This window comes from Scardinius erythrophthalmus (genome assembly GCF_964197995.2).
Source record: "Scardinius erythrophthalmus genome assembly, chromosome: 1".
Classification (NCBI taxonomy): domain Eukaryota; kingdom Metazoa; phylum Chordata; class Actinopteri; order Cypriniformes; family Leuciscidae; genus Scardinius; species Scardinius erythrophthalmus.
This window is the reverse complement of record NC_138221.1, coordinates 22,796,840-22,814,932: the sequence shown is the minus strand read 5'-3', so window position 1 is coordinate 22,814,932 and position 18,093 is coordinate 22,796,840. Positions and strand designations below refer to the sequence as shown.

The 18,093-nt window shown below is 37.4% G+C and overlaps 2 protein-coding genes across 4 annotated transcripts in view; one reads left to right on the top strand and one right to left on the bottom strand.

Moving 5' to 3' along the window:
* Positions 1–7,214, top strand: part of LOC308697156 (GTPase IMAP family member 4-like) — a 37,792-nt gene extending 30,578 nt beyond the window's left edge. For 2 of the 3 annotated variants that reach the window (XR_014030892.1, XR_014030893.1), the window contains 2 exons: positions 6,646–6,799; positions 7,092–7,214. Coding sequence is in view for 1 of the 3 variants with exons in the window: in XM_081376294.1 (XP_081232420.1) it covers positions 5,201–5,269 (69 nt within the window). In the remaining 2 variants the exon portion in view is untranslated. Of the gene's footprint in view, positions 1–5,200; positions 5,320–6,645; positions 6,800–7,091 lie in introns of those variants that run through there. The other variant, XM_081376294.1, reaches the window with a different exon arrangement.
* Positions 7,215–13,967: 6,753 nt separating this feature from the next.
* LOC308695318 (GTPase IMAP family member 8-like) lies at positions 13,968–17,188 on the bottom strand (the record flags this gene model as incomplete). The annotated part of the gene is made up of 2 exons (XM_081373436.1): positions 13,968–15,339; positions 16,669–17,188. 2 exons carry the CDS (start codon positions 17,186–17,188, stop codon positions 14,075–14,077), a joined length of 1,785 nt encoding a protein of 594 aa, XP_081229562.1. The 3' UTR covers positions 13,968–14,074.
* Positions 17,189–18,093: the final 905 nt, after the last annotated feature.

Here is an 18,093-nt window from a genome sequence, read left to right as displayed (position 1 = left end):
ATCTGATGGTGTTGGTTATATTATGACTATCATCATTTGAACTTGATCACTGAACTCATTAAGACTCTTATTTCTGACTTAGATTTATGTTGTTGGTTACAGAATAACTGTGAATCTGCATAAATATCCAGAATTTTAGATATAATACAAAGGATTTCTTAAAAGTTGTTTTGAAAAAAAAAAAATCATTCTTTTAGGATTAATGCTAATCGTAAATTCTCTAAGATCATTATTCATGTCGGCACTAATGATGTTCGACTCCGCCAGTCGGAGATCACCAAAATTAATATTAAAGAGGTGTGTGAACTTGCAAGTACGATGTCAAGGACTGTAATTTGCTCTGGCCCCCTTCCTGTTCGCAGGAGTGATGAGATAGTTAGTAGATTGTGTTCGCTTAACGGTTGGCTGTCGAAGTGGTGTCCGCTTAATAATATAGAATTCATAGACAATTGGAAAAGTTTTTGGGGCAAACCTGACCTGTTGAAAAGAGATGGTATTCATCCCTTCTGGGATGGTGCTGCTCTTCTCTCTAGTAATATGGCACATAGTCTTAGAGCTCAAACATGACAATCTGGGGCTCAGGTCAGGAAGCGGACAGACTGGCTAAACCGACTGTCTGCTAGCGGCCTCGCGTCACCAAGGTCAGATAAATCCTATCACATAGAGCCTCTTTCACCTAGCTATCATCATATAGAGACTGTGTCTGTTCCCCGAATTTGGAAATCCAAAAAACGTTTAAACCCATCTAAGGTTAAAAATTTAATTGATGTTCAACAAATAAAAAACAGCTATATTACAGATGAGCAAATGCTAAAGCTTGGGTTGCTGAATATTCGATCGCTTACTTCAAAAGCACTCTTTGTTAACGATATGATTTCAGATAATAACCTAGATGTGCTGTGTTTGACAGAAACCTGGCTAAAACCAAACGATTACATTACTTTAAATGAATCAACGCCGCAAGATTACTGTTATAAACATGAGCCTCGTCTGAAACGCAAAGGGGGTGGTGTTGCTGTAATTTATAGTAATAGTTTCAAAACCACTAAGAAATCAAGTTTTAAATATAATTCTTTTGAAGCATTGGTGCTTAATATAAAAATATATAGTGTAAATGATAAATTACGTTTGAGATTTGTGCTGGCTACTGTATACAGGCCACCAGGGCACCATACAGACTTTATCAAAGAATTTCACTGTAAAAACGACAACTCAAAATTGTTCACCTTACTAAGATTTTTGCATTCACTGACAATAAAATTGCTAGTTGGAACTTGAACTATCTATTGTAAGCCACTAGAACTCACTTTCAGACGTTTCTGAGGAAAAGTTCATCTTACTTTATAAATTGAGTTGATCTTATTTTGAAGTTGTAGTTGACACCCAGTTAGAGTGAAGTCAAGAACTACAACTGACTTCAGACACAGCCTTAGATGAAATCAACTGAAGAGAAAAGAAGACATTAAATGTCTTAGCGGAGGAGGATTAAACCATTCCACAAACAGCATTACCAGCTTCACTTATTACTAACCAGACTGACTTTATTTAATTTTCTGTTTTAATGAAATCAATAGTTGTATTTTAAAGTCACCATGATGGTGGTTAGCGGTTGCTTTAGTTGGGCTCTTGACCATTGACTCTTTAATATAACATAATCTCTGGCTGTTATAATTGTGTGTTTATAAAACACATTTGTTGCAGCAAAAAGGCCAAGAGAAAAAAAGAAGTATCAGGTGATGTTGCCTGTTTATTGATGACGACAAAGTCATCATTATGTAATTGCCTGATTCGCTGATCTTGTTCAGTGTCTAATGCTTTGATTGTTTAGGACTTTTTTTTATATTGTTCATAACAGAAGCCATTTTTTTTACAGCATGAAATCTAGCAGTGTTTATATAAAAAAAAATGAAGTAGTTAGTGCACATAAACTGTTCATCTAGCATTACTTAGACTCTCACAGACATCAACAAACAGCATATGAATCTCAACAATGGTGACAAAAGCTACAAAAAATCCAGCTGCATAATTTATTAATGCCGCAATGCATGCTGTGGGTGATAAGGGGGAGTTTTGATTGGTGGTACCCAGCATGCACTGCAGCATGAAGCATTTCATTGATAGTCACCATTGTTGAGAGTCATACACTGATTCTTGATGTCTAAGTAATAATGTAAAAGAAAATGTTTAATGCACTAAATGTCTTTAAAATTCTTTATATTATTTGATTAACTGTTGGATCTAATGCTGTCAAGTCACACATGCAGCTACTATAATAAATAAAACAATATAAAAACACATAATCTCAATAATCAAAGCATTAGACACTGAAAAGGCCATATGATGATCACACCTTCATCAATAAACAGCCAACATCACCTGAACTCAAAATAGTAAGCTTTTACAGACTTGAAAGTTCCAGTAACTTGAATTAAAAAAACTTAGTTGTCAGAACTTGAAAAACTTAGCTTACGCAACTTAATAATTGTAGTTCTTCAACACTTAAAAAAATAAGTTGATATCTTAAACTCAAAAATTCTGTGCAGTCGGTTGCCTTGAAAATTTGAGTTGAACTAACTTTTTGTTTTTTACAGTGTTGCGGACTTTCTATCAGAGTTAGTATTGGCTGCAGATAAAGTACTAATTGTTGGTGATTTTAATATACACATCGATAATGAAAAAGATGCATTGGGACTGGCATTTAAAGACATTGTAAATTCAATCGGAGTTAGACAACACGTGTCAGGACCTACTCATCGTCGTAATCATACTCTAGATCTAATATTATCACACGGAATAGATGTTGATGCCGTTGAAATTCTGCAGCAGAGCGATGACATCTCAGATCATTACCTAGTCTCATGTAATTTGCATTTAGCCAAGGCTGCAAAGCCGACTCCGTGTTACAAATATGTAAGACCTATCACTTCTGCTACTAAAGATTGCTTTATCAATAATCTTCCTGATCAGTTTCATCATCTCAGCATCTCAGATAGCTTAGAAGAACTAGATATTACAAAAGAAATGTTTAACTCTCTCTTTTCCAGCACTTTAGACACAGTTGCTCCGTTGCGCTTAAAGAAGATTAAAGAAAATAGTCCAACGCCGTGGTACAACGAGCACACTCGGGCCCTTAAGAGAGCAGCCAGAAAAATGGAGCGCAACTGGAAGAAAACAAAACTAGAGGTATTTCGGATTTCATGGAAAGAGAGCTCGATTGCTTACAGAGAGGCTTTAAAAGCTGCTAGATCTGCTTATTTTTCAACACTATTAGAAGAAAATAAACATAATCCTAGGTATTTATTTGAAACGGTGGCTAAACTAACGAAAAATAAAGCTTCAAGCACCGAAGTTTCCAAGCAACACAGCAGTAACGACTTTATGAACTTCTTCACTTATAAGATTGATAATATCAGGGACAAAATTATAACTATGCAACCGTCTGCTACAGTATCGCATCAGGCAGTGCATTGTAGTCTCCCTGAGGAAAAATTTGATTCATTCGTTGCTATAGGAGAGGAAGAATTTACTAAACTCATTAAATCATCTAAATCTACAACATGTATGTTAGACCCTATACCAACTAAGCTACTGAAAGAAATACTTCCAGAGGTCACAGATCCTCTTCTTAATATCATTAATTCATCGTTGTCTCTAGGATACGTACCAAAAAACTTTAAGCTGGCTATGATTAAACCGCTTGTCAAAAAAACGCAACTTGATCCTACAGAATTAGTCAATTACAGGCCGATCTCGAATCTACCTTTTCTGTCAAAGATATTAGAAAAAGCAGTATCTTCACAACTGTGTTCCTTTCTTGAAAGAAATGATATCTGTGAGGATTTCCAGTCCGGATTTAGACCGTACCATAGTACCGAGACAGCTCTCGTTAGAGTCACAAATGATTTGCTCTTATCATCCGATCGTGGTTGTGTCTCGCTATTAGTGTTACTCGATCTTAGTGCTGAGTTTGACACCATTGACCACAACGTTCTTTTAAATAGATTAGAACATTATGTTGGCATTACGGGAAATGCACTAGCATGGTTTAAATCATACTTATCTGACCGTTATCAGTTTGTAGCAGTAAATGATGAGATGTCTTATCGATCACAAGTTCAGTATGGCGTACCACAAGGCTCAGTACTAGGACCGCTGCTGTTCACTCTGTACATGCTACCATTAGGAGATATCATTAGGAAACATGGCATTAGCTTTCACTGTTATGCTGACGATACTCAGCTCTATATTTCTTCAAAACCTAACGAAACTTATCAATTCACAAAATTAACGGAATGCATAGCTGATATAAAAAATTGGATGACTCGTAATTTCCTACTTCTAAATTCTGAAAAAACAGAGTTTCTAATTATTGGACAAAAAATTTCCTCACGTAATAACCTAGAATACTGTCTAACACTTGATGGCTGCTCTGTTAAGTCTTAGGAACCTGGGTGTGCTCTTTGATACCAATCTTTCATTTGAAAGTCACGTGTCTAGTATCTGTAAAACCGCATTTTTCCATCTTAAAAATATATCTAAATTACGCCATATGCTCTCATTGACAAATGCGGAACAATTAGTTCATGCGTTCATGACCTCAAGGCTAGATTATTGTAATGCTCTACTGGGTGGTTGCCCTGCACGCTTAATAAACAAACTACAGCTAGTTCAAAACGCAGCAGCTCGAGTTCTTACCAGAACCAGGAAGTATGACCATATTAGCCCGGTTCTGTCAAAACTGCATTGGCTCCCTATTAAACATCGCATAAATTTTAAAATATTGCTGATCACTTACAAAGCACTAAATGGTTTAGCTCCGCAGTACTTGAGCGAGCTCTTAACGCATTATAGTCCGTCACGTCTATTGCGATCTCAAAATTCCGGCCAGTTACTAATACCTAGAATATCAAAGTCGACTGCTGGCGGTAGATCCTTCTCCTATTTAGCACCAAAACTCTGGAACAGTCTTCCTACCATTGTCCGGGAAGCAGACACACTCTGTCAGTTCAAAGTTAGATTAAAGACACATCTCTTTGACCTAGCATTCACATAATACATTATAGACTTCTATAATTTAATGTTAGGCTGCATAGATTAGGTCAGCCGGAACCGGGAACATTTCCCATAAATCCTGATGTACTAGTTACATCATGAGAAGAATGGCATCTACGCTAATTTTAGTGTCTGTGTTTATCCCGAGGTTTTCCCGCAGCCTGCCGGATCCAGGCCGTATCCAGATCTGACAAAGGACCTTCGCCTGGGCCGATGACAACGCAGTGCTGAAGTGCCAACTAGTCTCTCCCTATGGAGGATCCCTCTACCACTATACAGATAAGGCGTTGTCGGGAAAATTCGTTTCGCGTTCCTACCCCAAAGCAACAAAATAAAATAAAATTCTTTATCAAAATCTATAAGGAAAGACAAGTACTTTGTTTAGGCTTGGCTTGTAGGGAATTCCAAACCTGCGTATATTCAAACGCACATAACTATAGAGCCCATTCTAAATGCGCAGGTGAACGCCATCAGCATTTCTCACAGGTTTGCGTTTAAAGTCTGTGTAGAGAGAATGGTGTCGTCTTGGCGGCCCCTAATTTGGTAGCAGATGACCGTTGCGACGGAAGCAAATCAATCAAAACTAACTTTAGATTGAAAATAACTTAACTCTGCTGTAAAGCCAAAACAATCTCTGTTACCTTACATTATACGCTTATCTCTGTAAAGCTGCTTTGAAACAATCTACATTGTTAAAAGCGCTATATAAATGAAGATGACGACTTGACTTGACACACAGATCTCAAGATTCAGTCTATGCATCTCAACAATGGTGATGAGCAGAATATTCAATTAGCAAAAGTACATTACATAGACAATTCAGATCATAATTTATTCATACCGCAATGCATGATGGGAGCCATTAATGAGTTGTGATTGGTGGCAGCCACTGCAACATGCTTTATTATTGTCACCATTGTTGAGATTCACAGGCTGATTATTGATGTCTGTGTTTTAAATAAATTATTTGAAAGTCTTTTGATCAATACAATGCTTATGAAATATTTTTGGATTATATGAAAAATACTGAAAATCATAATGTAGAATCACAGAGCTGCTGTAATTAACAAGTTAAGCCATCTCAAGAAGTTTTGTTTTACGGATCACAACATGATTATGTCAAAACATAGCCAACACCATCAGATCACATTTTTCTTTGTTCATTTAACTGTTATAAATCAATAACAGCAGACAAACAAAATCTAAAGCAAATATATAATGGTCTAGAGCCCAACTAAAGCAAACAATCATCGCCATAACGGTGGCTTACAATTAGTGATTTTATCCTTCAGTGATTCTGCTTGTTAACATCAGGTGTCTTCAATAATGCCCAATCATCACTAAATTAATCACTTAATTATCTCATTAACTTTAACACTCTTGAGTGTTCATTTAACACTCATATTTTAACACTTTACACTTTTGAGAGTGGACTCATATACACTCCCAGGAGTGTTAATTTAACACTGGAGTTTTTGCTGTGTATAATTATATGCATTTTAGGGAATTTACTGAAGGGTTGTCTTGGCCTGTAGTAGAAATCCTACATTATTTAGAAAAGTAAAAAGCTTCAATTTAAATGTTTTTGCTTAGATATCACAGGACTTTGGAGTTTTATTCCCTGACAATGCAAACCGCCTTTATGAGTTTTGGGCTCCTGTCTTCACTGACCGGATTTGACTTTTTGCATGAAAAGAACCCAAGGCTGCTGATGTCCTTCTAGAACGTCTGGAAACATTGTCAAATGGTAGGACATCCTATTAAAATCACATATACCATTTTTAGTCTCTGCACAGGTAGTTTCAGATCTGTTGACCAAATTATAGCTTCATATCACTTATATGAAATTTCCAAAATTACTTTTAGTATCTAAATATCTATGGTAAGCACACTCTTTCTGGTATGTTATTGAATAAAAAAGGTAAATTTCTTCAGGAATACTGTAATTATTTAAACAAGAAAAAAGTAGGGTGAGACTTGATTTGATCCATTGGTTTTTGAAAACTGTAAGCATTCTTTCTGTAAATTTGTCGTTCAAGATGTTCGTGGTGAAGTTGCCTTTAAAACCCTTTCTGCTGTTCTGCCATCATCACCATACCGCACAGATGGGAAAATGGTCCGTCCAACTTATGCTGAAATAAAGCTTCATTGACATTAAACCAGTAAGTTAAAGCAACACTGCAACATCAGCTGTTAACTGGCTTCTCATTGACTTCCATAGTAGGAAAAAAAAATACTATGGAAGTCAATGAGACCAGAAACTGTCTGGTTACTGATTTTTCTAAATATCTTCCTTTCTGTTCAGCAACAGGTTTGAAACAACATGAGGGTGCACAGCAAAAACTCCAGTGTTAAATTACCACTTCTGGGAGTGTATATGAGTCCACACTCAAAAGTGTAAAGTGTTAAAATATGAGTGTTAAATTAACACTCAAGAGTGTTAAAGTTAATGAGATAATTAAGTGATTAGTTTAGTGATGATTGATCATTATTGAAGACACCTGATGTTAACAAGCAGAATCACTGAAGGCGGAAATAACTAATTGTAAGTTACCATTATGGTGATGGGTGTTTGCTTTAGTTGGGCTCTTGACACTTATATGTTTACTTTAAATTTTGCTTGTCTGCTGTTATTGATTTATAACAGTCAGACGAACAAAGAGACAATGTGATCTGATGGTGTTGGTTATGTTTTGACATAATCATGTTGTGATCCGTACAACAAAACTTATTGAGATGGCTTAACTTGTTAATTACAGCAGCTCTGTGATTCTACAGCACATGATTTTCAGTATTTTTACTATAATCCAAAAATATTTCATAACCATTGTTCTGATCAAAAGACTTTCAAATGAATTTATTTAGAAACACAGACATCAATAATCAGCCTGTGAATCTCAACAATGGTGACAATAATAAGGCATGTTGCAGTGTCTGCCACCAATCACAACTCATTTATGGCTCCCATCATGCATTGCGGTATGAATAAATTATGATCTGAATTGTCTATGTAATTTACTTTTCCTAATTGAATATTCTGCTCGTCACCATTGTTGAGATGCATAGACTGAATGTTGACATCTGTGTGTGTCTAAAAGAAAGATTTTTTTTTTTCAAAACAACTGTTAAGAAATCCTTTGTATTATATCTAAAATTCTGGATATTTATGCAGATTCACAGTTATGCTGTAATCAACAACATAAATCTAAGTCAGATATAAGGATCTTAATGAGTTCAGTGATCAATTTCAAATGATGATTGTCATAATATAACCAATATCATCAGATCAATTTTTTTCTTTGTTCATCTGGCAGTTATAAGATACAACAGCCAAACAAAATCTAAAGTAAATGTATAATGGTCAAGAGCCCGACTAAAGCAAACACCCATCACCATAACGGTGGCTTACAATTTGTGATTTTCTCCTTCAGTGATTCGGCTTGTTAACATCAGGTGTCTTCAATAATGATCAATCATTACTAAATTAATCACTTAATTAGCTCATTAACTTTAACACTCTTGAGTGTTAATTTAACACTCATATTTTAACACTTTACACTCTTGAGTGTGGACTCATATACACTCCCAGGAGTGTTAATTTAATACTGGAGTTTTTGCTGTGTAGGTATTAAGGCCCATTCGACTAGAGGCATGGCTTCATCGTGGGCTTTCCCATTCAAGATATTTGTGATGCGGCCGGCTGGTCCTCGCCTTCCACATTTATGAAATTTTATAACATAAAATTACAAGCCTTATTATAGTGCCTTCTCTTCAAGCGAAGGTATTTTCGGTATGATAAAGGCCCGACGGTGTCTGGTCTTGTCTACATTGTTACTGTGCATAACCATTCATACACATATATAAAACCCGCTTGCTGGTTATATTGTATTATGCTGATAGCCCCAACGGTGTCTGGGTTCATTAGTATATTATGCTGGTATTGTTACTGACACATATATATTTATAAGACCTGACGGTGTCCGGTCTGTTATATATAATGGTTTTGGGCTTGTCTATTGGCTCAGGGGTCCTGAGTTCAGTGGCAACCAGTTACTTCTGGTGCTGCGTTTTGCATGGCGTCCCCACTGCATATAGCTATGCAATACGAAGTGACCGTTTGAAAGGGAACTACTCGGTTACTATCGTAACCTCAGTTCCCTGAGATAGGGAACGAGTATTGCATAGCCGGCCGCACTATACAAACCTGGTGAGTTGTCGCTTCAGTCGTGAAACCTGCTATAATGGCGAATTCGGGGGGCTATTATAGGCTTAGGCCACACCCCCTTGGGGAGCTCTGACGTGTGATGATGTTCATTGGTTACACGTCAGAGGCGCCCACGCCATTGGATGTGCAGTTGCTGCAGCACAGCCAAGCCAGACGCTCAATGTGCTAGCTGTGCAGCTGCAAATGCGTTTTACATAAAAGCTTCAGTAAATCGAGGAAAAGGAGTTTCCCCACTACGCAATACTCGTTCCCTATCTCAGGGAACTGAGGTTACGATAGTAACCGAGTAGTTTTTCAACTCAAACTGTTTGAAGCAATCGTTTTCCCAAGAGATACCTTCCATGTAGGGCTGGGCGATTTAAATCGCGATATTGTTATGCGCGTCTCATCAGTAAAGCCGGTTCCCTTGATTAGTAGTAAATCGCCATCACCTGCTTTCAGATGGAGCGGCATTTAGGGCTGAGGAGATAATTAAGTGATTAATTTAGTGATGATTGAGCATTATTGAAGACACCTGATGTTAACAAGTTCACAAATTGTAAGTTACCATTAAGGTGATGGGTGCTTGCTTTAGTTGGGCTCTAGACCATTATATGTTTACTTTAATATTTACTGTTGTTTGTCTGCTGTTATTGATTTATAACAGTTAAATGAGCAAAGTAAAATGTTATCTTATAGTGTTGGTTATGTTTTGACATAATCATGCTGTGATCTTAAAAAGGAAACTTATTAAAATATTTTGGTTTAACTTGTTAGCAACAGTTTTGTATTTCTTCAGCCTATGATTTTCAGTACTTTACTTACAATTCAAAATATGTAATAAACATTGTTCTGATCAAAAGACATTCAGATAAATTTATTTAACACCCACACATCAATAATCAGCCTGTGAATCTCAACAATGGTGACAATAATAAAGCATGTTGCAGTGGCTACCACCAATCACAACTCATTAATGGCTCCCATCATGCATTGCGGTATGAATAAATTATGATCTGAATTGTCTATGTAATTTACTTTTCCTAATTGAATATTCTGCTCCTCACCATTGTTGAGATGCATAGACTGAATCTTGACATCTGTGTGTGCCTAAAAGAATGATTTTTTTTTTGTAAGAAATCATTTATATTATAAAAAATTCTGGGCATTTATGCAGATTCACAGTTATGCTTTAACCAAAAACATAAATCGAAGTCAGAAAGAAGGATTTTAATGAGATCAGTGATCAAGTTCAAATGATGATTGTCATAATATAACCACCACCAGATTACTTTTTTTCTTTGTTCAACTGCAGTTATAATTCAGATATAACAGCCAAACAAAATCTAAAGTAAACATATAATGGTCTAGAGCCCAACTAAAGCAACCATTGATCGCCATAACGGTGGCTTACAATTTGAGATTTTCTCCTTCAGTGATCCTGCTTGTTAACATCAGGTGTCTTCAATAATGTTCAATCACTAAATTAATCACTTAATTATCTCATTATCTTAAACACTCTTGAGTGTGTACAAAGAGCCGTAGTTAACTGACAAGCTGAGCCATATCTCATTAAATATCGCTGGCGATACGTCCGCGATTTTGATGCGATATGGCTCAGCTTGTCAGTTAACTACGGCTCTTTGTAGTAAATGCCGCTCCATCTGAAAGCAGGTGAAGGCGATTTACTACTAATCAAGGAACCGGCTTTACTGACGAGACGCGCATAACAATATCGCGATTTAAATCGCCCAGCCCTACTTCCATGGTATTTTTACGGTAACATACTGTAGAAAAGGAAAGCTGTAAATTAACAGTAAAGGGCTTTAAATTAACAGTACACTGCTGGCAACCACAGCTGCAATTATTTTACAGCGCAATTGTAGTTAAAAAAAAATCGGATGCAGAAAGAAAACTTTTTTTTTCTTTTTTTTACAAATAATCAGTGTAATACCACCATTAAACAGCATAGATATGTTTAATTTCAAAAAGGACATCTCATTTAACATCTCATTACATTTTTTTATTTTATTTGTTAAAATCATTGTACACTGATGGAATACATTCAATACCATTTGATAACAGACTAAATTTATACAATTATGAGAAACTGAGCGGCCGAGTAACACTTTGAGTCCTATCATACACCCATCGCAATGTGGTGCCAGGCAAGGTTTTTTTTTGCTAGTTTCAGCCTGGCAGTTTCTATTTTCACATCCTGTGCCATGTTGTTTAAATAGCAAATGCATTGCGCCTATATGTGTGCACCCATGGGCGTGCTGGTCTAAAAAAGAGGTGTGTTCAAGCGCACTGTTGAAACTGAAATAAACTGTTGACAAACAAAAACCTGGTCTTAAATCAATGGCGCAGTATTTTTTTTCTACAGGGTGAAATATGTGCGTAATATAAGTAATATGTAATACGCACGTACACTCTGCTTATTACACTCACAGGGATTTTTTTAATTAAAAATAAAAGGATTACAATGTAAAAATGTATTCTTGTGCACATAAAGATATGGTGGAATCTGGCTTGTCCCGTAGATGGTCTGCTTTAAAGGAGAACTCAGCAACTCTAGCGAACTCTAGTCACTTCTTCGCTGATTTTCCCTTTTGTTGTCGCATGTTTTCCCCACGAGCTCCCCCTACAGCTGTGGGGGGGGCGTATGTGTCACAACACGGTCGTAAAAAACTCACTTGCGGCGGCCTCCTCCCCCTCTCTACCGCTGCTAATGTGCGTTTGTTTTGATCGGAGCAAGCCAACTGAATCGTGTGGAGCTTTGTCTACCGAGGTGGGTAATCTGGTAATACATCATACATGCGTGTGTGTTTATGTTGAATTGCCGTAAAGCGATTCGTGTTTCGCGCTCGTTCTCGTTCTCGCTTCTCACGAGACTTCCAATTTCTATTTTGCCGGGACGGTAGTCCCCAAGTTGCAAGGTTGGTTTTCCGCCTGGGAACGCTGGGGGGAGCGGGGAAAGTCACCAATATCACCAGAACAGGTTGTTTAACCATCCAAATGATTTCTAGACAGTTTTATTAAGTTAAAAAGTTACCAAGTTCTCCTTTAACCTCACGCATGAGCAGATCCGTTTCTTCTCTGGAGGAACCCATTTAGACCATTCACCGGGTGCGTCGACCATTTTTTCTATTGTTAACTATATGAAATATTGCAGCCACAAGCTGGAAAAAAACTGAATTGTTCCTCTTTGATTTCCATGCCCTTGTTGCTTTTTCTTGTAAATACATCTTCAGATGCAGCAGAAGAGCAGGTAGCAGGAGACACAGTGATGATTATTCAACAACCTTTGTTGTGTGTTGGACTTCATCTGTCCAGAAACATATTCAACAAGTTTTATTATAACAAGCAAAGGGAAAGGAAATGTACTGCTCATGCAATTAACGATTATGGCCATTAAACCGACAGCTCATCCCTTACTTTTGCAGTATAGTTATTCCAAAGGATTAGCTAGAAAGTAAACTAAAGGAAATTCAGGTAATAATATTTGTATTATTTTTAGATTCCATGCATTTATATGTGTATCTACACAGCAAAAACTCCAGTGTTAAATTAACACTCCTGGGAGTGTATATGAGTCCACTCTCAAAAGTGTAAAGTGTTAAAATATGAGTGTTAAATGAACACTCAAGAGTGTTAAAGTTAATGAGATAATTAAGTGATCACTAATTGTAAGTTACCGTTATGGTGATCAGTGTTTGCTTTAGTTGGGCTCTAGACCATTATATATTTACTTTAGATTTTGTTTGTCTGCTGTTATTGATTTATAACAGTCAAATGAACAAGAAAAATGTGATTTGATGGTGTTGATTATGTTTTGACATAATCATATTGTGGTCCGCAAAACAAAACTTATTGAGATGGCTTAACTTGTTAATTACAGCAGCTCTGTGATTCTACATTATGATTTTCGTGATTTTTCATATAATTCAAAAATATTTCATAACCATTGATCCGATCAAAAGACTTTCAAATAAATTTATTTAAAAAACAGACATCAATAATCAGCCTGTGAATCTCAATAATGGTGACAATAATAAAGCATGTTGCAGTGGCTGCCACCAATCACAACTCATTAATGGCTCCCATCATGCATTGCGGTATGAATAAATTATGATCTGAATCGTCTATGTTATTTACTTTTCCTAATTGAATATTCTGCTCCTCACCATTGTTGAGATGCATAGACTGAATCTTGAGGTCTGTGTGTGCCTAAAAGAATGATTTTTTTTCTCAAAACAACTTTTAACAAATCCCTTGTATTATATCTAAAATTTTGGATATTTATGCAGATTCACAGTTATGCTATAATCAACAATATAAATCTAAGTCAGAAATAAGAATCTTAATGAGTTCAGTGATCAAGTTCAAATGATGATTGTCATAATATAACCAACACCATCATATCACTTTTTTTTCTTTGTTCATCTGGCAGTTATAAGATACAACAGCCAAACAAATCTAAAGTAAACATATAATGGTCTAGAGCCCAACTAAAGCAAACACTCATCACCATAATGGTAACTTACAATTTGTGATTTTCTCCTTCAGTGATTCTGCTTGTTAACATCAGGTGTCTTCAATAATGCTCAATCATCACTAAATTAATCACTTAATTATCTCATTAACTTTAACACTCTTGAGTGTTAATTTAACACTCATATTTTAACACTTTACACTTTTGAGAGTGGACTCATATACACTCCCAGGAGTGTTAATTTAACACTGGAGTTTTTGCTGTGTATAAAATAATTCATTAAACAAGTACAGATCGAAGACTAGAGTGCCAACAGTGGGAGTTCAACTGGAATCTTCAGTAACAGCAACTCCAACAACAGCTCCAACAACACCTCCACCAACAGCTCCAACAGCAGCTCCGATACCAGCTCCAATAGCAGCTCCCATAGCAGCAGCTCCCGTAGCAGCAGCTCCCGTAGCAGCAGCTCCAGTAGAAGCAGCTCCCGTAGCAGCAGCTCCCGTAGCAGCAGCTCCAGTAGCAGCAGCTCCAACAGAAGCTGAAAGAGTAGCTCCACAAATAGAAGCTGAAAGAGTACCTCCACCAACACTAACAGCTGTCACACCAGCTCCAATAGCAGCTCCAACAGCAGCTCCAACACCAGTTAAAACCAAAGCTCCAATAATGATTCCACAAACAACAAAAGCTGCCATTTGCAAATAACGCTTGTACTTGGAAATAAAATAAAAAAATCCACTCTGGCTCATTTCTCTTTCTGACTTCTTTCTAACTGCTTCCATCTCTGCTCTGAATCTCTCCTCTGTCTCCTTTCCCACTTTATCCATCTTCTCTTGTACTTGTTTCTCTACTTGTTTTCTCTCCTCTTCCTCTCTCTGTCTCTGCTCTTCTTCCTCTCGTCTAAATCTCTGAGCATCTTCATACATCTGATTACTGTAGTGTCCTCCTCCATTCTGCTCTATCATTGTGTCAATCTTCTTCAGTAGATCATTCACCTGATCTCTGTTATTCACATCTTTATTGTTGAAGATGTGAAATCTGCCTCCACACTGATCAACTAGATCTCTTAATCTACAGTTCTCCTCAATGAGTTTCTTTATGGGCTTTTTTTCTAGCAGATCTCCATGAGTGAAGAGAATGATGGAGTATTTTAACACTTCTTCACCAAACATCATCTCAATCATCTGTGGAATCTGCTGCTCCTGCTCAGTGAATCTCATATTCACAGGAAACACAATGAGAAAAGCATGTGGTCCAGGACTGGATAAATAAACACTTCTGGCAATCTCTGTCATTAACTCTTCAGGGCTCATCTCTGTGTCAAATAATCCAGGAGTATCAACTATAGACACAGATCTGCCTGAAACAGTGGTGTGTTTCACTGAACATTCACTGGTTACTGAACTAGTACTCATCACAGAGTTAAACTCTCTCTGTCCCAGTATTGTGTTTCCAGCTGCACTCTTCCCAACTCCAGTTTTACCCAGAAGAACAATCCGTCTAGATGAGAGACTGACAGGAGGAGCATCTGGTTCAATGTTGTCTGGTATTTTTCTCATCAGTGGATTCGGCTTCAGTGGCTCTTCTCTCACTGTATACAAAACAAACAAAAAATGAATAACATTTTTAAACTTAAAGGAGAACTTGGTAACTTTTTTAACTTAATAAAACTGTCTAGAAATCATTTGGATGGTTAAACAACCTGTTCTGGTGATATTGGTGACTTTCCCCGCTCCCCCCAGCATTCCCAGGCGGAAAACCAACCTTGCAACTTGGGGACTACCGTCCCGGCAAAATAGAAATTGGAAGTCTCGTGAGAAGCGAGAACGAGAACGAGCGCGAAACACGAATCGCTTTACGGCAATTCAACATAAACACACACGCATGTATGATGTATTACCAGATTACCCACCTCGGTAGACATAGCTCCACACAATACAGTTGGCTTGCTCCGATCAAAACAAACGCACATGAGCAGCGGTAGAGAGGGGGAGGAGGCTGCCGCAAGTGAGTTTTTTATGACCGTGTTGTGACCATAGACTGTAAAAAAAGATGGACGACGCCCCTTCGCTCTCTTCCATTGATGAGAACTGAAGCCGCCAGTGTCCCGATATGGCGCTGACATATTGGAACTTGAGTCTGCGCAGTAGCGATTTCGGGACCAGACCTGCGCAGTCGTGAGCAGGAAGTAAAGCCGCGAAATCAACGCTCCGCCCTCACTCTCGCAAAATGCACTCAGGGAGAGTGCATTCTGCACACTTTTTAAAAAATTTATTGCAGTACGACAAGAGGCTTGTTAAAAAAAAATACAATCTCCTCAGTCCTCAGAAGATCCCGAAAAAATGTCCGTTGGTGCTTCAGTGACTACTTCGCTCAGAGAACCTGTCAATCACAGCTGTCAATCATGACGTTACACCACCGCATCACGTAACTAACTAAAAAAGTACTTATTTCTGAAACAGGCACTTGAAGTTACATCAGTGTAATAAAAACGACAGCAAATGAAAGAAACCACATTTGGAATAAAGATATTTGAAGTGTAATTTAATTGTTTAGTTGGTCTCACGTCCTGTTGAATAATACGGGGAGGCGGGGCTTATCACCTATACTAGGACCAGTCACCGGGGGGCGATCGAGACGTTTTGGCTTCACTTTTCAGGGCTTGTGCGGCACGCTTGGTTGTGACATATACGCCCCCCCACAGCTGTAGGGGGAGCTCGTGGGGAAAACATGCGACAACAAAAGGGAAAATCAGCGAAGAAGTGACTAGAGTTCGCTAGAGTTGCCGAGTTCTCCTTTAACTCACTGAAAATGATTTTCAATAAAAGCTCTAGAACATTTAATTTTGTTATAAAAGACTCACCCTGTATGTCAATGTGTGTCTTAAGTATTTTTTTTAACAGCATTTGAACTTGATCACTTGGTCCTTTTATATTGTTGTTGAACACATGGTATCTCTGATCGTATTTCTGAATGAGGTCCTTCAGTGGTTCGGTCTCATTGATGAACTCTTTTATAGTTGTGTTTTCATCCTCCAGTTCATCTCCTCTGGTGAAGAGAATCCAGGTTTTCTTCAAGCGCTCTTCTCCTAACAGCTTCTCAATCTTCTCCACAGTTTTTCTCTCTTTTCCAGTGAAACTGTCAGCTTTGATGACCAGCAGAAACACACAGGGACCAGATTCACACTTCTGGAAAAGATTCTGATAATTTAACTGTATTTCCGGCTCCTCCTCTGTGTCAGAAAACCCTGGTGTGTCATAAACACGAACTGGTAGTTCATAGAAAGAACCAGATTCAACAGCAACATCTCGAGTAACAGATCTAGAGCTTTTCCTTGCAATGAAAGCTTGTCGTCCCAGGATGGTGTTTCCTGTTGAACTTTTCCCAGCTCCTTTTCTTCCCAGCAGGACCACATTTAAACCGGCAGTGATTTCTGTCATTTTACATCAAGATGTAGCCTAAAAATAAAAAGTGAAGCACACATTAAAACTGAAAAGCACTCACAAGCACAAGTAACTCACAGATTAGAAAATTGTAATAAAACCATATTTTTCTTTTTTAAACATTGATTTAACATTGTTTTGATGGTTGCTTGCTCTCTGCACTGTTAGACCCTTTTTTTACAGTAAAATACTGGCAACAGTACCAGTATTTTACTGTTAATTGTACAGTTCTTTACTGTAATCCATTACTGTAAAAATGCACTAAATTAAAACTCGAGTTAACTAATTTCACTTGCAGAAACCGACAGCCTTAAATTGACCAACTGTCATTTAAATGTGTTGACTAAAATGTATAATGCATTAATAATGTGAGCAAAGTATTACTATATAGCAAAGTAAAAAACTATTGAACAATAAAAGATTTCCACTGTCTACAACTACACAGTCACCGCCTGTTAAATAAAGCAACATGCAGCAAATCATCAATGTATCTAGATCTTCTCCTGGACTGAAGCACAGGCTCTACACTTTAGTAGTACAAATCAAACAAAATACCCAGATAATCAGATCAACTCCAGCTGCATAATTTATTAAAGCCGAAATGCATGCTGGGAGATAAGGGTGAGTTTTGATTGGTGGTACCCAGCATGCACTGCAGCATGAAGCATTTCATTGATTGTCACCATTGTTGAGAGTCATACACTGATTCTTGATGGCTAAGTAATAATGTAGAGGAAAAAGTTGAATGCACTAAATGTCTTTAAAATCATTAATATTATTTGATAAACAACATTGCTCTCATACTGTTAAATTAAATGGCTCCTATTATAAACCTTTAAAAACACAAGTCCTACATAATCAAAGCATTAGACTCTAAATTAGATCAAGGATTCAGGCCACAA